Raw genomic sequence first — 21512 nt, forward strand, 5'->3', positions numbered from 1 at the left:
TGAAGTGGGCCGAACCAGTAAAATAATAACATAATAATATATAAATAATGTCAACTCCAAAATTTTCTCAATGTTTTGGAGTGGAAAAAAGTAAAATTAAACAATGAAAATGTTTACATCTACAAACTATCCTTTCGAGCAATGTGAATAACATAAACTGAAAAAATAAGTGCAATTTTAACAATATTATGCTTCAGTTTATCATTATAACTTACAGATCACAGCAGGTCTACAAATACACAAAACATTCACAAAAATCAGGCAGAATATTGTTAACATTGTACTTACCTCCCTTAAGACATTTCAGGTTTTTCATATTTGTTCAGGTTATTTACATTTTTTTGTGAAATTATACTTTGTTTTAGTGTAAATACATGAATATATTTACATTTACTAAGAGAAAAAATTTGGAGTTGTCATTATTTATATGTTATTATGATAGTATTTGACTGGTCCTGCCCACTTGAGATGGAATTAGTCTGAATGTGGAACCTGAACTAAAAGAACTGTCAATATCTTAGTGTAATTTTTGCATTTCACAACTTGATCCCAAGGGCCGGACTGGACCCTTTGGCGAGCCGGATTTGGCCCCAGGGATGCATGTTTGACACCTGTGCACTATAGTAAAAAAAAAAAAGGGGGGGGGGCCTGTGTGAGGATTAACCCATTCTGGTGAATAATGTTGATTTTAAGGCGGCGCTGGGACGTTTGATGCTCCAGGACCCAGTTATCCCCAAAGGCCATCACCTGGCAGATTATCACTACTCAGGTGAGTGTTGATGTGACAGCAGTTTTACTTGATATAAATAACAAAATCATCTCTCACACTTTCTTATGAGCTCTTTGTTTTTCACTGGGTTTACTTTGTTATCAGATTAGATTGTGGTTTCTGATTTACTCGCAGGCTCTGACAGCTGGACTGCAGAAGAGAAGCGCTACTTCAACAAAGGCATCGCTGCTTACAGGAAGGACTTCTTTATGGTGCAGAAACTGGTATGTGTATTATTCTTACCCCGTAATGTGAACCATTGTTCTTTTAAGTCTTCATATCAGATGCATGTTGTCATTTAACCTCTGCATTCTAGATCTAAATGTGAAAGAAAATCTGCTGGATCACAAACAGGAAGAAGCTGCTCTTCTTGCAGGGCAAATGGGTTAAAATTTCTAAAAGCAGCAAAAGAAAAAAGAAAAAAAAAAAAAAAATCAACAGAAAGCCACATCCTTTTGTGACAGGAAGTTACTGGATTGATTGGAAATTAGGTTTTTATGTAGCTGAAAATAACAGCAGCAGCAATGTGTAGAATGTCATTGAGTATTTGTCAAATATCTCAGGTATGTTGAGATTCAGCTTCATAAAAATAGGCCGACGGGTGTTTTTCACAGGTCACGACGACTTACAGCTTTTCTATAGCAATAAAAGTAAATTAAATATAGTTGATGCGAACGTTTTGCGCAGTTTGTCCTGACTTTTATTGCAATTACAATGTCTATATACAAGCAGATTGTGTTAGTGCATCTGCTGACGCATTACTCGGAAAATGCTGAATTGCAGGAAGTAGTGCAGTCTAGTTAGATTTAAGTGAGAAATATAGCAACATGCATATTAAAGAAGGTATGCATCTCAGGTGTTTCCTGTTAAATAAAAGGGATTTTTCAGTAGCTTTTGTAAATTGGGGGCATCAAAAGGTTAACTCAACTCCATTTTGCAATTTAAATACTTTTTTTTTTTTAATTGTTTGTCATTTCCTGATAGAATAATAGACATTTATTAACCAGATGTGTAAAAAAAAAAAAAAAAAGTCAATTTAACTTGAACATTCCTACTTTATGGGCAGGGCAGTGTTGTGATCAGTTTATTTTAGTTGACAGAAAACAGACAGTTCATGTTGGTTTGAGTTTATATTAAAAGGATACATTATTTGTCTTATTTATAGACATTTCAGTTTATTGTTAACAGTAAAAGAGAGTCATAACAAAGCTGATAATTAAGAGAAAACGGTTTTTCATGGAAGTGCGTTTATTTTGAAGTGTGTCGAAACAGGAAGTGCACTATAAACAAAAAGGATATTTATTTATTTATTTGTCTTTTTTTTTGTCATTTTGCCATTTGTAAATAAAACTGTATGGTCATTAAAAAAAAAAAAAAGTGTTTCAATTCAATTCACACACAAAAAAGAAAATAGCGCAGTGCAAGAATCCCAACTGAAAAAAAATAGCCCAAAAATTAAAAATATCCTTAACTTTTTGTTTGTAGTGTATGTTCAGATTGTGTTGACAAAAAAAACCTTTACATGCAAGATGTCGAGCACCAGTTAACTGTTCGTGTTCTGTCAGCGGCTGCATATTTTACAATAAATGCTCAGTTTGAGAAGAAATTGATCTGGTGATTAAACACTGAATGTCTGACTACACTACAGAGGTTTTGCTGAATTAGTGCAAGGAGGGAAACTATGTTGGGGTACAGACTCCTAAAATTGGGTGTAAAGTTGCAAAATGGAGTGTAGTTCAGACTATGGTACCCTGTTCTGTACAGATATGACTGAAAGATTTTTTTTTTTTTTTTTTTTTTTTTAAACATAGGGAACCCTTAAATGCAAACCGTTTTTACCATTTTGCTATATTTGTCACTGTCTTCTTGAAATCAAAACCCTGTATTACCATCACCATCACAAGAGCCCAAGGTTCTAAGAGTTTTGGATTTTTCCTTCTATTTTAGTTTTATTTAATTTTGCCTTTTTTTCCCTCTAATTCAGTTAGTTTTAATTCATTTTTAGAGCAGGTTTGCTAGTTTTTATTAGTTTTTGTTTTTCTCTAAATGCTTAGTTTTTAGTTTAATTGTACTTTTGTCGTATCTTCTCTCTTCTTCTCCGTCGTATTCAAATAAATCCCAGACAGGACTCTGCTGCTTTCTCCCAACTTTAGTCTCCATGTTTCCAGGTAGAGTGGGGACCAGAAGACGACTGGAAACCACAAATGACGGACCGTCAAGTGTCGTATGGTGACAGCAGAGAAAATTGCTAGAGCTAAATAAATCGATTTCATATCAATCCATCATTGAGAAAGATGAAAACGAAGGGAATTTTATCCATAATTTTTTTTAGTTTTTTTAGTTTTGTAAGCACACAATACAGTTTCAGTTAGTTGTCATTTTTTTCTTTTAATTATAGTTTTAATTTATTTCAGTTAACGAAAATGTTTTTTCAATTCTAGTTTTCGTCATTTCGTTAGTTTTCTTTAATGATAATATCCTTGCAAGAGACTCACAATTAACAAGGATAATAAATAAAATGAACAGACAGACCATTATAAACACTAGTGTATGTGTAGACTGTTTCCATTTTGTGTAACATGTGTTTTTGTGTGTGTTTTTAAAGGTGCAGACTAAGACGGTGGCTCAGTGTGTTGAGTTCTACTACACCTACAAGAAACAGGTGAAGGTCGGTCGCAATGGGATTTTGACCTTCGGCCCTCCAGATTCACCGGTGGAGAAACACACCGAGGTCGTAGTGGATGTAAAGGTGGAGGTCAAATTCACCCAATTTTATGCTCCGTTTAGAACATGTATGACTCCACCCCTCGAAGGAGAGTCAAGGGGGATTGTTTTTGGTTCGGTTTGTTTCTTTGTTTCATTGTTAACATTCTAGCAGCAAAATTATTTGTTTAATTCATACCAAACTGGGTTTATAGATTGCCAGTGACCCAAAATAGATCTTATTACATTTTGGGAAAAGTAGGTCAAAGTCAAAAATTTTTATGAATTTTTAAAATATTTTTTCCCCCCATTTACTTATAATGGGCAAATTTTCAAACGTCTGTAGCAGCAAAACTCTTGGTTGAATTCATACCAAATTTGGTTTATAGATTGCCAGTGACCTAGAATAGATGCAACTACATTTTGGGAAAAGTAGGTCAAAGTTCAAATTTTGTATGAATTTTTTACATCTTTTTTTTCTCCCATTTACTTATAATGGGCAAGATCTCACATGTTTATTAAAACATCAATTTTGTTTAAATTTACTTGGCACATATAGAGGCAATAGATATGCTGACATCAGCTGGATCGATGCCAAAATAGGATACGATATGTGCGAGGGGCGGGGTTTGTTGTGCCTGGCGCCACTTGTTGACAGTGATACGAGTTGAAACTTGCATCTGCTTACATTGTGCTGTTCTGCCACATTTTGCAAACTGGCCTGTTTACATCAATATACAGGGTGTCCCAAAAAATGTTTACATAATTTCATCACCTAGTAATTTGTTTAAAATTTGTTTGCTCTTTTTGCTCAAGATAGTGTAATCATTGTTATTGTTCTGCTTTCAGGAATAGACATGCAGTTTACTGCAACAGAAAAGGTGTTCTGTGTATTGAAGTACGCCCAAACTCAGTCAAATGTGAATGTGCAACATTTCTAATAACTTTGGAACATTAGAAAATTTCCATCCCCCAGGATTTTTGTTTGAAATTTGTAGAATGAAACATTTTATGTCCAAAATAAATCTTAAGTATAATTTCTCCTGACCATGGAGATCTCAAATTATGTCAGTTTTTTTGGGACACCCTGTAGATGTGTCTTATCATGTAAATTTGATTTGGCTAATAGTCAAAAATGACCAAATAAAACCTTTTTTGATTAATTTCAACCCTCAGGAACCCAAAATAGAACCTACGCTATTGGAAAACAAAGAGGAAACCCTGATCCTTTGTTGAATCTACTGTTTGGTTTTTCGATGGCCAAAAAACAAAACCTCCTATCTGAAAAAAATCCCTTTTTTCAGGAAACGAAAAAAAAACTCAGATCCTGGAGGATTCTGTTGGGTTTCTATAAATTGGCTTAGAGTCTGGTTTTGACCAACTCTATATGTTAAGTGTCATGAGATAACTTTTGTTATGATTTGGCGCTATATAAATAAAATTTGATGGATTGATTGATAGTTTAGTTTTATTATAGTATGGTCTTTGTTGTTGTTGTCAGGTGACCTTCATGTCATAAGAAAGGGCAGGATTATCTTGCAGATAGACTGAAAATGTGGAGTCATCCTTGTTCTCACCATTTAATGTGAAAACTCAAAATCTAAAAATTTGCAGATAGGAGGTTTTGTTTTTTGGCCTTCGTAATTTTGTTTTAATTGTTGTGTGTCATTACCCAGAGTTCACAGCAGCCAAACGTAACTCAAGGAGAGGAGGTTGAAGGTGACAAGAAGGAGGTTTCTCGTGACCAGAGTCAGGAAAGCAGCCATCAGGCAAGGGTTGCTCAGTCACTACAGGCACATGACTATGTATGTATTTCACCATTACCTTACATTTATTCTGGTCCCTGCAGGACAGCTCACACTGCACCTTAAACACACATCGAACACATTTGGTGGGTGTTTGGCTTTAATTCTAATATTTTCATGGATGTGTGTTGGTACAATAAGGGACGTGCGGACTTTTACGTAGCAAACTGACACGTGTTTATATGCATTTTGGCGATGTAGGCAGTAAGGGTGCTGGTGCTTAAAGAACCAGAACATGTGATCAGAGAGGCCCTGCAGTCTTCGGCTCCTCCCAGGACGCGACCTGAGCCTGCAGCGAAGAAGACCAGAGCACCGACGAAACCTCCGCAAGATCCTGATGCAGTATTTCCGTGCAAAAAGTGTGGCAGGTATGATGAAATCATCGCAGACACAAGACGATACAGGACACATAGATCAGATAAAACACATAATTATGACATCTTTTTGTGGTTTGACTGGAAAAACTGGAACAAATATGCAGGATTACTTCCATAGGAGTCACTTCATTAAAAAAAAAACTAAGACCTCCCAGTTCATGTCATGGATTTTCTTTAATATAATTCTATGAAGCTCTAAGTTTAGCATCTTAATACTTCAAATTTCACATTCACTTGTTGGTTATTTCTCAGTCGAGTGGGTTTGCATTTGTATCAAACATCCAAGAAAGCCCAATTTATTATTTTTTTCCCCACAAGTTCGTACTTAAGTTGTAAAATAGTTTTTTTTTTTGCCTGTAAGATTTTGTCTAGTTTGGAAGCCCAGTTTATGTCAGTTACATATTTTTATGGGGTTTATTATGGTGAAATAAAGCCCATAAAAATAAATTAAGTGTCCCAAACAAATAATCTCCACTGATTTTCATTCACTGGGTTCCCGCGGGGTCTTAAAAGTCTTGAATTTACATATCTGCGTTTAATACCTTAAAAAAAGTCTTTAAAAGGTATTAAATTTGGTATGGTAGTTCTTAAGTTATGTTGCCATAAACTTGTTGGCTGTATTGTATTTAAATGTGTCTGTTAAATGTCCAAGCTGCAACAGAAGGAACGTGAGTCTTCTCAGTTCCAACCTGAAAATTTATATTGAAATTAGGAACCAATTAGCGCTAACTTTGCAGCCCCCAGTAAGAAATGACTCAGAACGGCGGGAATTAAGTTATAGGAGTCACAAATTTTTGCCAGTATGGCTGTGTAAAAGGCAATGAAACGGGCATTCAATTCTGTTTTAGTAGTCTTAAAATGTCTTAAATTTAACCTGTACAAACCTGTAGGAACCCTGCATTCACTTTTCTTGTATTTATTTAGTTATATCATATCTAGAAGTCATGTGACCCTGTGTAAAAACTCAACTGCTACAGATCATTTTTTACTTGAGAGCTAATAAACTGACATTTTCCCCTAAATAATTACCATTTCAATCTCCTTTAAACAGTTTTAAAGATATTATTTAACTTCATGAATTAAGATTTCTGCAGAAGATACTTATCTCTGGTTGTGATATTGCATTCAGAGACTATTTCTAGGTATTTGAGATTTCTATCTGTGTAAGAAACCTATTGAGCATTGTTTTTTATTGACTTTTATTGACAATTTACAGCTTGTAATGGCTTGATGTATTGATTAGTTAGTTACAAGAGGACGTACAGTATCTGTGATGTGTGTGTCTGGACAGAATAATTTTTTTATTACTACTAATTGTCAATGACAGAAATAAGTATAATAGAGTTTAATAAATTAGGCATTTTCATTCAAGTAGATGTCCTAGAAGTGATTCTCTATATGCAAATGAGTTAAATCTTATGACCTACTCACAATATTATATGAAAGTGCTCATACTCACAGTTTTAGGATGTGGGTGTTTGTGGTGACATTTCTGCAAAAAAAAATAAAAAATAAAAAAATCATCTGTGAACAGGTTTTCTCTCTTTCCACTGTTTTAAGGTGAGTTCAGGCTGAATAGATGCATCTTCTGTAGCAAACGTTTAATGGCAATAGAGTGCAGAGAGTAGAGCCTTTCATGACTGCGCTGGATGCATTATGTGCGTTTGTATTCTTTTTAAAATCCCCCAAGTTATCTATTTATATAACCCATAACTCTGTTGCATCTGATTCAACTGGTTAAACTATGAGTCAGTCACACATTGTAACTTAAATACACGAAACGGAAACAGAAAAAAAACACGTGTGGCTTTTGTTACCGTGTTGACTCACTATATGCTTACGCTTTTACATGAATATATCTTACATCAAACTATACCCATAGAACACAGGTGTCAAACATGCGGCCCGGGGGCCAAATCCAGCCTGCCAAAGGGTCCAGTGCGGCCCGTGGGATGAATTTTGTGAAATGCAAAAATTACACTAAAATATGAACAGTCCTTTTAGTTCAGGTTCCACACTCAGACCAATTCAATCTCAAGTGGGCAGGACCAGTAAAATACCATCATAAGAACATAAAAATGATGTCAACTTCAAATGTTTCTCTTTGTAAATGTAAATATTTTCATGTATTTACACTGAAACACAGTATAATTTTGAAAAAAATGTGAATAACCTGAAATGTCTTCAGAGAAGTACAATTTTATGTTTATGTTTATGCATTTGGCAGACGCTTTTTTCCAAAGCGACTTACAGGGGAAAACCAATTAAATCACTCAATCAATCAAATTTTATTTATATAGCGCCAGATCACAAAAAAAGTTATCTCTTGACATTTTATATATAGAGTTGGTCAAAACCAGACTCTAAGTCAATTTACAGAAACCCAACAGAATCCTCCAGGAGCAAACACTTGTGACCGGTGACAGTGGCGAGGAAAAACTTCCCTTTAACAGGCAGAAACCTCGAGCAGACCCAGACTCCTGGAGGATGGCCGTCTGCCTTGACCAGTTGGGGTTAAAGAGAGAGAGTAGAGAAGGGGAAAAAGAGAGAGCGATAGAAATAGAGACTGGGGGAGAGGGGGAGAAGGGGGGAGTAGGGGGAGACACATGGAGGCGGTTGAGGATAAGTGAGTGGTGATGATGAGGGCAGGGAAGAGGCCGGACCACCGCAGCAGGTCCAGAGATAATCGTGAAAGAATCTGTGGTTATCCTGGGAAAAACCTTATTAGAATATTTAAAATGGAATGTTTGAAAGTGCTAGGATAGGAGGTGCTCTCGGAAGAGATGGGTCTTCAGGAGCTTCTTTACAGTTATTTTACCAACTGTCTGTCTGTTATTAAATGTTTTGTGTATTTATAGATCCACTGTAATCTGTAAGTTATAATATACATGCGTAAATGATAAACTGAGGCAGAATATTGTTAAAATTATACTTATTTTTTCAGTTCATGTTATTCACATCTTTTGAAAGGATAGTTTGTAGATGTTTCATAATGTAAATTAACTTTTTTTGCTCTGAAACAGAGAAAAGTTTGGAGTTGACATTATTTATATATTATTACATTATTATTTTACTGGTTCGGCCCACTGCAGATCAAATTTAGCTGAATGTGGCCCCTGAACTAAAATGAGTTTGACACCCCTGCCATAAAAGATGGTTGTTAAGTCTCTTCTAATTTTTAGCAATGTTCTTGACTTGAAAGAACTTCTCTTTAGTGGATGTTTTCCCTGGACCTAACGCAAAGAACCAGTCAATCAACAGTCCTTTTACTTTTTAGTGAAGTAGCAGGTGGATTTTACATCTTTAGCTCTTCCTTTGGTGTCTCTACTGTCTTTAGGTGAAAAACCTCAGAACAAAAACACACAAATACAATTGGACAAACAAATTAAACATCTTTGAACAGCACTTTGACCTGTTACAAAAGTTATATTTTTTAAAGGTAAATTACTTTTCTTAGAAATGAATTATATTTAAAAAAAACAAACAAAAAAAAACAATCACTTCTAATATATTTGTCTTTGTCACTTTTTAACCAACAGATTTTTAAATATTTTAACAATTTTTAACCAACAAAATCACATTTTAAATAGTAAATACTAAACTCAGTGGTTCCCAACCTTTTTTGGTTTGGTTTTAACATCACAAATTTCTGGCGATTCCAGACATTCAAAATGGAGACTTTTTTTTTTTTTTTGCTAAAATTAATTAGTTTTTGATCATGTAATAGTTTGCTATACTATGTTTACAAGGCTGACAATTAAACCTGAACAAACAATAACTCAAACTACGAATTATGAAAGCTGCAGCATCTGAAACCGACCACAATGAACATTTGACAGATAAACAGTACCACAGTGCTTCAGTTTCAGCTTCACAGTTTATCACGTCTTTTATGGATTGTGATTGTCTCTGTCAACTCACCATATATTTTTTATTAGTACATTTTTTTTTTTTTAAATCAATTACTAGGAATTTCAGGTGACTCCAAGGTTGAAAAACACTGGCTTAACGTGTTAGTACATTTCAAACCAAGGTATTTTTAAAACAATATACAGCACTTCAATTAATTTAACCAAATGCTTTTAACCATTCTATTTTTACTCATTTATATATTAAGTAATTTATATTTCATATCAACTCGTTTTAACCAATTAACTTAGTGTTTGAAAAATAAATTTTTAGTAAATCTTCAAATTAAATACATCCATCAAAATCAATGAATTATTACACTGCTTAAAAGGCTGTTGAACAATAAACCACTTTGCAATTTCTGCACAAACAAAAAGCACATTAAACTTTAATCAGCTAAAATTTACTTAGGGGGTCAAATGAGTGACCGTTTTTGTCAAAAAAAAAAAAAAAGTTGTAAGAAATGCATAGAACTGTGTTGAAATAATGCTAATACATTTGTGCACAGAATACTGATATTATTTGACAGTGGAAGCTCTATTTTCTGAAATATTGGATTTTGAATAGCACGTGTATGTGAAAACTTTTGCTGGTGGACGGACGTGACATTACCCATGATGCTCTGGTCAGTACCAGTACTTTATTAGTAATAAACTTATATACTTACTATTGCTAATTCTACTCTTATTCATAAATGTAAGTATTGTGGATCTAAAACAATAACAGCTGACACAAAAACACAAAATGTGGCAGTGGACGGATGTGACATGGTTGTTACAGATCCCATCATACTGATGCTCAGCAGCCATGTCACCGTTTACACTAATGATCCCTGTGCAAAAACTAGGATCAGAATTATTTATTGTATAGTTTATCATCATACTAAAGAGGAAATAACAATATAGAATTGTTATTTCTTTATAAAAATGCTTATTATCAGAAAATTGTTGATTTAAAAAGTGACATGTGACATTCTTAATGTATGTATGTGCGTAACATAAGCAGGATGGATCAGCACCATACTCCATATTGAACCTGTAAAAATAAAATATGTGAGATGTAGTATAGAATCTTATAAGAAAAATTGGGGAATCTAAAAGAATAGAATATTTGTTTTTCAGCTAAATTCAGTTAAAATATAACTTGGCCATTTGTGACATGAAAATATAGCATTAATTGTGATGAAATTGGACATTTTTGACCTGAAAACACAGTTCATATGACCATCAACATGTTGCAACAGAACTGAAATCCTGTAAAGTTGCATAACTTGCATTTACCAACACAAAGTTCCTTTGGGGATTCACTTATATTGATTTCTTATGCACAAAGACAGAAATAAGACCTCTAAGCTAATTTTAGCTATAATGTTAATCAAAGTCCAAATCTCCCAGGAGCTTTTGAATGCATCAAGAAAACAACAGAGGTCTCAGACAGACAGTCATTTTTGCTAGGCACTTACCAGCTGTCTGTCTGAAGTTGTAAAGAGTTATGTCACAGTTCAGTCACAAATCCTGAGGAAAACTTCTCCTCTGCTGAAGCTATGAGGTGAACGCTGCTGTTGTCTGTCCACACTGACTGCAAACTGTGGGCAGGACACTAATCAGGAGATTAATTCCACCTGTGCTCCACCTGGTCTGTCCCCTCATTAGCAGGAGAGAGAGGGGCGGAGCCAGTTCTATGACAATACTGCCAAAGTGTCAGTTTAATTGTAACTTGATTTTAATGACGATGTTTTTGTAATACCAGGTGATTTCATGTATAGAACGTGTTTGAACCACAAGAATGTCATTAACCCTCCAGTATCCAGGTGCGCTTTTTAGGCACACTTTGCACTTTGTGTTAAAAACTTCATATTATTTTTCACAATTTAAATAAGGTTAGAATTCAAAAGTTGTTCATTTGTGTGTGATCTTTAAAATTCTGGCCACCAACTAAAATTTGCACATTGTAAACAAAAGAAAATTACAAGACTAGCGTCTGTCTCCCAAGTGTGCCTAAAACGCACTATTTCTTCCATTCTAACCACTGTTTTTGATCCAAAAGCCATTAAGGCATAAATCCTGCTTTTACTGATATCTGGGCTTCATTTGAGAGGTGAGGGACTAAATTAATTTATTAACGTTGTTAATGTTGCTGTTAATCATTGACATATGCCAGGCTGCAAAAATCAAATAATATGGAATCCAATTTTTATGTAGTATATTGAAAAAAAAAAAATCTGTGTTTTTTGCATCAGAAAATGTAGTGACATCATGATGAAAAGAGATCATTTAAAGGGTTAAAAAAATGTAAAATGAATGATTATTTGATATGTATGATGAGGGCTGACCTTGATTTACAAAAATAAAATACAATTAGAGCAGAAAAATTAGTCAATATATAATATTTAATAGTTTGATTTCTAGGTGTGCATTTTTGGCACACTTGGTGACAGATGCTAGTATTTTTGAACATTTGACCTAGCGCCAAAAATAATAATGCAAATTAACCAATGTTGGAGTTAATCACTGACATATGCCAGGATGAAAAAATCAAATAATATGTGATCCACTTTTTATGTAGTATATTGAAAAAAATTAATTTTTTGTGTTTTTTGCATCAAAAAAAAAAGGTTTGTTTACATTACAAACACGGCATTTAAAGGGTTAAAAAAATGTGACAATTATTGAGTATTTGGTATTTTTATTTACGACTCAAGTTGGTGAAATAGAAAAAAGTGTAAAAGAATTAAAAACAAACTGTATGAAATTTTTTTTTGACATTATTCCACTATTGGTGCTTAGTAAGGGCCTCGCTGGACGGGATACCGGAGGGTTAAATCAACAGGCAGTTTGACAGAACACTGGTGTTATTCTATCATCCTCAAAATGTAAAAGTAGTTATTGTCTTTTTACGCCAACAGACACTAACTCTTGGTGTTGTGTTAAGTCCACCCTATGTTAGGATCAGAGGTGTCAAGTAACAAAGTACAAATACTTCATTACCTTACTTAAGTAGAAATTTTGGTTATCTGTACTTTACTGGAGTAATTATTTTTTAGCTGACTTTTTACTTCTACCCCTTACATTTTCAGGCCGTTATCTGTACTGTCTACTCCTTACATTTTAACCCTTGTATGGTGTTTGGGTCTGTGGGACCCGTTTTCATTTTTTATTAAAAGAAAAATGACGAGTAATTATTTTTTAATGAATTTTTTCCTCTCATATCTTACTGAAGAGGATTAGGGCCCCTGGAAATTTTTTTTTTAAATTAAGGTCTAATATACTTTTTTAATTAGAATTCTGACTTTTTTCCCAGAATTCTGACTGTTTTAAATATTTTTTTTCTATTATTGTTCTGAGAAAATAGTCAAAATTCTGAGAAAAAAGTCAGAATTCAGACTTTTTTTCCATAATAATAATATAAAAATATATATTGGACCTTAATTTTTTTTTTTCCAGAGGCCCTATTCCTCTTTTGTACATATTTTGATTATATTAAATTGCATTAAAAAATAAATAAATAAAAACGAGTTGCACTTTAATTCATAAATGTGATCTAGCAAAGGCAAAAGGCAAATATTAAACATAAATGTTTTTTTATGTTGTTTGTAATTGGGATGAAGTAAACATCTGTTGAGTATTTTAATATAAAATTGTTTGATTATGTTGAACTAAAAACCCACAAAAGCAGTGGGACCACCACATCCATAAACACTGGCTGAATAACAAAAATATGAACCTCACACAAGGGTTAAAAATAGCCTTGTTACTCCTATTTCATTTTGGGTTGTCATTGTTCAAATAAAAAAAAATATCCAGATAAATCCATCCAGAAATAGTGAATTTGATTGTGGTTGGATGAGAAGGCAAGGCAAGGCAAGGCAAGTTTATTTGTATAGCACATTTCAGCAACAAGGCAATTCAAGGTGCTTCACACAGGACATTGAAATAAAAGAAACAAAAAGAAACACATTTAAAACATTATAAAAGAAACATATAAAAGGTGATTAAAAACAGCGAGTAAGAAAACAACACATAAAATCAAAATAAAATAAAATAAAATAAAAATAAAAACACACACATATTAAAGAAATATAAACATATACTATTCCGACACCCTATTGGTTTGTACGCAACCATCACACTAATGTTGGTTTGTTCTTTTTTCGTTTTTTGTTGTTTTGTTAAAACTGTGTGAAGAATTTCAATAAAAAATTAGGTGACAAAAAAAAACAAAACTACAGAAGTATTTTTAAACCCTAGTATCTAAACTTCTACCTGAGTAATGAATGCGAATACTTTTGATGACACCTCTGGTTAAGATGCATGAACCATCCCTATGTTGTACTATCTTGTTGTGTAGGAAATGCTGCTTCATATTTGAAATAGTATGAATAATAGACGACACCCTTCTAGTGCTGACAGAATGGACGTGCCATCTTAGATATAATCTAACTCCAACTATCAGCTGATGATGCTGGAAGTGATGTTTCCATTTCTTTAAAGAGCAGTAAAAAGAAATGGAATCTGTCCTCATCTGAACTACCTCAAGTGTAGTTCAGGAACTAACCTGCAGTTACCACTTATCACCAATAGAGGCCGCCACTTTACAAGCAGAGGAAAGTAATCAAGTACAAATAATTTATTATTTGTTGCTTTTACTCACTACATTTTGATGCAGATATTTGCACTTTCTACTCCTTACATTTTTTTCAGCCCTTTTTACTTTGTCTTTAAGCCATTTGATTGCCATTGATTTTAACCCTTTCATGCATGAATTATGAGAACCTTAGTCACAATTTTTTTCCTGAGTGTTTTGATTCCTCTGTAGGCCTGAAAAAAACAATGCAATTGAATTTTTTTTAACAAAGCTATTTTTTATAGTTACAAAAATGTCTGCTTAGCCCACAGGTGTCAAACATGCGGCCCGGGGGCCAAATCCGGCCCGCCAAAGGGTCCAGTCTGGTCCTTGGGATGAAGTAGTGAAATGCAAAATTTACACTAAGATATTAAACATTTTAGTTCAGGTTCCACATTTAGACCAATTCAATCTCAAGTGGACAGGACCAGTAAAATACGATCATAATAACATATAAATACTCACAACTCCAAATTTCTCTTTTTGCAAATGTAAACATTGTCATGTCTTTACACTAAAACAAAGTATAATTTCACCAAAAATGTGAATAACCTGAACAAATATGAACAACCTGAAATGTCTTAAGAGAAGTAAGTACAATTTTAACAATATTCTGCCTGTTATTAAATGTTTTGTGTATTTGTAGATCCACTGTGATCTGTAAGTTATAATGAACATGTGGAAATGATAAACTGAGGCAGAATATTGTTAAAATAACACTGATTTTTTCAGTTTGTTCATGTTATTCACATGTTTTGAAAGGATAGTTTGTAGATGTAAACATTTTCATTGTTTAATTTTACTTTTTTCACTCTAAAACATAGAGAAAATTTTGGAGTTGACATTATTTATATATTATTTTTTTACTGGTTTGGCCCACTTCAGATCAAATTTAGCTGAATGTGGCCCCTGAACTAAAATGAGTTTGACACCCCTGACTTAGCCGGACACCATGTTTTTAATTTTTGAAGCAAAGAAACATGTATTTAAATACAATATCAGAAAGTGATATGCTGTGTGAAAACTATTAAACAAAAACATTTTTAATGCAGGTAATTTGATGTTTTGTCTCATTTTAGGCCTTAGGGGTCCTACTCTAATACTAGCTATTACTCACTTCATGGAGATTATACAAAAAAAAATACTCAACCACGTTAGTGCAGATCAGGTTTATCAAGAACAGCAAAGTTACAGTAATGGTATCAATTACAGTGTATGGGATGGTGCATAAGCGTCCACTGTGTTTGCTGATATGGAACTAAAACAACAAAACCCATGAAAATACAAGAGAACAGCTGGAGAATATCTGTCCACTGTAGTGACCACTATGCATGAAAGGGTTAATTTGCTGCCATAGGTCATGTTTCCATCATCAAGACTGATTTCAACCAACATTGACAGAACAATAAAAAAAAAGAAAAAAAAGAAAACCCCTTTGTGTATAGAGCTGTACATATCACGCATGACATAAAAATAGTGATGTAAAAGACATAACAAGTAGTGCTGCACAATACATCATGTGCAATAGTCACATTGCAGGTCCTGCAGTGTAAGAGGCAAATGAACTCAACATGTCTCATCTAATTTCATCCTGGGTACCTGACACACACTACGCACAGCGATCCACCAGTCACAAGCATTCTTAACCCTTTCATGCACGAATTATGAGAACCTTAGTCAAGATTTTTTTCTTCAGTGTTTAGCCATGAAAAAAACAATGCGATTGAGGTTTTTTTTTCTATGGAGTCACAAAAATATCCATGCATTTAATTTTTGAAGTAAAGAAACATGTTTAAAACCCAATATCAGAAAGTGATATTAAAACAATGAAATAAAAACATTTTTAATGCTGCTAATCTGATGTCTTCTCATATTTTAACATATTCTAATGCTAGTAATTACTCACCTCATGGAGATAATATGCAAAAAAAACCCTTCTTGTCTAACAAATAACAATTGATTTACACTCAGACATGTTACTGCAGATCAGGTTTATCAAGAACAGTAAAGTTACAGTAATGATCTGAATTCCAGTGTATGGGATGGTGCATAAGCCTCCACTGTGCTGGCTGATATGGAACTAAAACAACAAAACCCATTAATACACAAGAGAACAGCTGGAGAAGAACTGTCCACTGGAGTGGACAGTGCATGAAAGGGTTAATCAGTTTGCCGAAGCAGACCACGCCCCTGCGCATGGAGTGAGTCGCTGATAACAATATTGAAAAATGATCAACGAACAAGAGAAAATCACTGAAAACAAAGACTTGGTGCCAAAAAGAAAAGCAACATCACTTTTCTGGAATTATTTCAGCTACAAGGATGGTACTGAAGCACGTGTTCTGTGTTGCCACAAGAGGAAACACAATTAATTTGCTTGACCATTTACATCGGCACCACACAGCTAGTATATCAGTGGTTCCCAACCTTTTTTGGCTCATGACCCCATTTTAACATGACAAATTTCTGGTGATCCTCGACATTCAAAACTGAGACTTTTTTTTTTTTGCTAAAATGTATTTGTTTTTGATCATGTAATAGTTTGCTATACTATGTTGCAAATAAACATTAATTTTAGACGACATTTAGTCTATATAATATATATTATTATGGACGGAGGCAGTAAATCCAGGTGTAGATTACTGCACAAAGTGAGAATTTTATTTTCCTTGGTCAGGATATGTACAGTCAGTCCAGCTTGGATTTACAAGGCTGACAATTAATACTGAACAAACAAGAACTCAAAGTATGAATTATGAAAGAGCTGCAGCATCTGAAACCGACCACAATGAACATTTGACAGAAAAACAGAACCACAGTGCTTCAGTTTCAGCTTCAGAGTTCGTCATATCTTTTATGGATTGTGATTGTCTCTGTCAACTCACCATATATTTTTTATTAGTAATTTTTTTTTTTCTTTTTTTTTTTATCAATTACTAGAAATTTCAAGTGACCCCATTTGAATTCCAGGCGATCCCACATGGGGTCCCGACCCAAGGTTGAAAAACACTGTATTATATCCTCCTGAGTATTTTTTCATATCACAACATATATCACAGGGTTAAAAAAAATCGCAATGTCAGTTTTTTCCAATACCATGCAGCCCTAATAACAAGACATAATGGATACAGGAGAGTTCTATGTAAAGTTATTTTCAAGGTCGGGCAAACTAATACAGACATGTAAGATTCTGTTATCTTTGCACAGATACAGACAATAACAATAATTTTACTCTCTGGTATTTTAGGGCTTGTTATACATTTGTGCTTTTATTTACGTAAAGAAGTTGAATCCGTACTACTTTTACCATATTTTTCACAAAAATATCTCTACTTCTTCATGAGTAAATGAATACTTTACCTGTTTGAGAGTTGAGCTGAAGGATTTTCTGTGACAAGAACTGGGGAAAGTTTTAAATTCTGGGTGAGTCGACATGGAATGACGAATATATTTTGCCAGTTCACCTTAACCCTTTCATGCACAGTGGTCACTACAGTGGACAGCTATTTTACAGCTGCTCTATTCATGGATTTTGTTATTTTAGTTCCATATCTGCCAACGCAGTGGACGCTCATGCATCATCCCATACATTGCAGTTCATATAATTACTGTAACTTTGCTGTTCTTCATAAACTTGATCTGCACTAACATGTTTGAATGTAAATCAGTTGCTTGTTGTTGTTGTTGTTAGACTGTAATTAACAGTTTTTTTTAAACAAAATGATGACAAAAATAGCACTGGGTTTTTATGGGTTAAACAAAAAGCTTTCTTTTTTTGCATATTATCTCCACAGCGTGAGTAATGACAAGTATTAGAGTATGTTAAAATGTGAGAAAACATCAGATTAGCTGCATTTTTAAAAGTTTTTATTTCATAGTTTTCACACAGCATATCAGTAAAGACGTTTCTTCGCTTCAAAAATTAAATGCATGGTGTCCAGCTTAATGGACAATTTTTGCAACTCCATGAAAAATAGGTTAAAAAAATGTCAATCACATTGTTATTTTAATGCCTAGAGCAATAAAAACAGTCAGGAGAAAAAAAATCTTTATTAAGGCTATCATAATTCATACATGAAAGGGTTAATACGATGTATAATTGTTGTTTTCCTATGTATGCAGGGTGTTTTACAAAGTGAAGAGCCGAAGCGCTCACATGAAGAGTCACGCCGAGCAGGAGAAGAAGGCTGCAGCGCTGAAGCAGAAAGAGGAGGAAGAGCAGGCAGCAGCCGAAGCTCGAGCCAGGAAGGCGGCGGCGGCGGCGGCGGCGGCGGCGGCTCATCGAAGAGGGAACGGAGAGACAGACCAGGGTGAGATGAGCGGCCAGGACGAATCATCCGAGGGTGATGATGATGACGATGAGGACTGGCAATGAGGCACGAAAAAACCGAGGACAAATCAATGAGGAGATGGACCGACGATCAGATAAAAGGCAGAGGGATGAGAAGAGAACGGAGCAAAGCACAAGAAAATAACTTTGTCGTTTTCTTGTTGATCCTTCACGTTAATTTCCTGGCTGCTCTTTTTGAACTCTTCGATCTAGCTTTACAAAAATCAGCCAGGAAAACACACTCCACTTTTACACGCATTTGTACCTTTTGAATATTCAGAGGAAGTTTATTTTTTTGTAAAGGCACTTATACTGTATGCTTCTGCTTTTGCCAATATCACTTTTTATATTCTTTATTTAATTGAATATATGTCAAAATATTCTACATTTCCACTCTTTGGACTTGTAATGGTTATTTGATATTTTAGGTAATCAGGATGTTTTTTTTTAGCAAAAAAAGATCAAATCTTTTCCTTTGTAGTAGCAGCCCTTCTTGATAAAGATACAAAAAGAGATTGTATTTAAAACCTTAGGATATACTGTGTTGAATTTTTCAGATTTCGATCTGATTTTTAGGTTGGTTGTGAACTTATTTTTACAACAAAGGGACCTTTTAAATGAAATTGTACAAAAAAAGTATATATAAAATTGCCATATATTTATGATACAGCATTTTGCAATGATTATGGTAATATAAAAACTAATCATGTCAACTGCAATATTAATTGTGAATTGAAAAGTTTATTAAAATCTCTACTGTTTTGAACAATGAAAATCTTGTCTTTTTTTTTTTCTTTTTTTTATGGCGAGGGTGTGAAGGCAATGTTGGTCCAGCAGGTGGAGGCAGTGTGTCAGTATGGAACAGGGCATTGCTTTCCGGCAAACATCTGGGCAGAAAAAAATTGTATTAGAAGATTACTATTAGATTAACCCTTTCATGCATGAATTATGAGAATTTTAATCAAGATTGTTTTTATTGAGTGTTTTTATTCTTCTTTAGGCATGAAAAAACACTGTGATTGAAAACTTTTTTTTTTAATGAACCTATTTTTCATGGAGTTACAAAAATGTCCACTCAGCTGGACACTGTCCATTTTAATTTTTTTTAATTTAACCTTTATTTAACCACGTAAGTTAGTTGAGAACTGATTCTCATTTACAATAATGACCTGGCCAAGAGGCAGCACCCAAACAGAATGAGTTGCAGCACAGGTTATACGTACAAATAACAGAACAGATTAAAAAAAAATTTTTTTTGAAGCAAAGAAACATCAATTTACTGTCATACTGTGTGAAAACTATGACATAAAAACATTTTTAATGTTGCTAATTGATGTATTCTCACATTTTAACATACAATAATACTAGTTATTACTCACTCAGATATTATGCAACAAAAAAACAACTTTTTTTTATTTAAAAACCCTGTTAATTACAGTCTAATAACAATTAGCAATTAATGTACACTCAAATATGTTACTGCAGATCAGGTTTATTAAGAACAGGAAAGTTACAGTACTGGTACGAACTGCAGTGTATGGGATGATGCAGAAGCGTCCATTGCAGGGGTGTCAAACATGCGGCCCGCCAAAGGTTCCAATCCGGCCCGCAGGATGAATTTGTGAAATGCAAAAATTACACCTAAGATGATCACAGAGAATTTGGTTCTGGCTCCACATATAGACCAGGAAAAATATTATCATATTAACCTATAAATTCTTACAACTCCAGTTTTTTCTTTTTGTAAATGTAAATATTTTCATGTAATTTTTCTGTATTTACACTAAAACAAACTATAATTTCACAGAAAACGTAAATATCCTGAACAAATATGAAAAACCTGAAATGTCTGAAGAGTCGTAAGTGTAATTTTGGTAATATTCTGCCTGTTACTGAATATTTAGTGTATTTGTAGATCCACTGTGATCTGTCAGTTGTAATAAACATGACGTCAATGATAAACTGAGGCAGAATATTGTTAAAATTGCACTTATTTACTTAAATTTTAGGGTGTTCATGTTATTCACATTGTTTTAAAGATCAGTTTATAGATGTAAACTTTTTCATCATGTAAGGAAAATTTGGAGTTGACATTATTTATATATAATTATGTTATTATTTCACTGGTCAGACCCACTTCAGACCAAATTTGGCTGAATTTGGCCTCTGAACTAACATGAGTTTGACACCCCTGGTCCATTGTGTTGGCTAATGTGGAACTGAAACAACAAACCCATGAATATACAAGAGAACTGCTGTAGAACAGCTGTCCACTGGAGTGACCACTATGAATGAAAGGGTTAAACTGTTCATATTTCTTAGGTTACTTTATGTTTATGTTGAGCAAAAAATGCTTAAAAATACCCTGTAATTATTCTAATTAGAGACAAATAGATGATCCAATAAGCACAAAAGCTTTCCCCTAATAAAATGTGCATCCAATCCTGTTCATAAGTCTGAACCATTTTGTCAAACAGGCTCCACCGTCATCACCATCAGTCTCATGTTAACGGCTGTGAAGACGTCATCTTCATCCCCTCATCTTTATACTGGGGGGTGTGGTGGAATTTGGCATTGACCAGCAGGAGCATAACTCATCCATTAAAGAGCGAGCTCAGCGTAGAGCAGAGTAGTATCGCCCTGAGATCACAGAGGACAAAGTGTCAGCGTCTGGGCCTCCCACTCATCACTGGATGAGCTTCACACTGACACTGCTCTCATTTAACGTCCCGCTGCTGCAGAAATGAACTGAACTATCTGTGTGTGCTTCCACTGGCTCCACTGGGACATTTGTGGCACTTCCAAAATGACGTTTATTAACTTTTCTCAAGTGATTTGTCACCATTCATTGTAATGTTATCTTCTGTATTTTGCGTTTTTTTTTTTTTTTTTTTCCGTGAAAATCAGGTGTTTTCATTATTTAATTTACTAATCATGTAGATCACAGGTGTCAAACATGTGGTCCAGGGGCCAAATCTGGCTCGCCAAAGGTTCCA

The 21512-nt window shown here is 34.2% G+C and overlaps 1 protein-coding gene across 2 annotated transcripts in view; it reads left to right on the forward strand.

Annotated features, from left to right (window-relative positions):
• The window catches only part of mideasa (mitotic deacetylase associated SANT domain protein a), a 31923-nt gene extending 12641 nt beyond the window's left edge, over positions 1–19282 (forward strand). The window contains exons 8-14 of one of the 2 annotated variants that reach the window (XM_030128171.1): positions 694–769; positions 905–993; positions 3375–3518; positions 5149–5241; positions 5322–5363; positions 5479–5645; positions 18309–19282. In XM_030128171.1, the coding sequence (XP_029984031.1) occupies positions 694–769; positions 905–993; positions 3375–3518; positions 5149–5241; positions 5322–5363; positions 5479–5645; positions 18309–18561 (864 nt within the window). In that variant the 3' untranslated portion in view covers positions 18562–19282. Of the gene's footprint in view, positions 1–693; positions 770–904; positions 994–3374; positions 3519–5148; positions 5278–5321; positions 5364–5478; positions 5646–18308 lie in introns of both variants that reach the window. The other variant, XM_030128172.1, reaches the window with a different exon arrangement.
• Positions 19283–21512: the final 2230 nt, after the last annotated feature.

The sequence above is a fragment of the Sphaeramia orbicularis genome, chromosome 24 (assembly GCF_902148855.1).
Source record: "Sphaeramia orbicularis chromosome 24, fSphaOr1.1, whole genome shotgun sequence".
NCBI lineage: Eukaryota > Metazoa > Chordata > Actinopteri > Kurtiformes > Apogonidae > Sphaeramia > Sphaeramia orbicularis.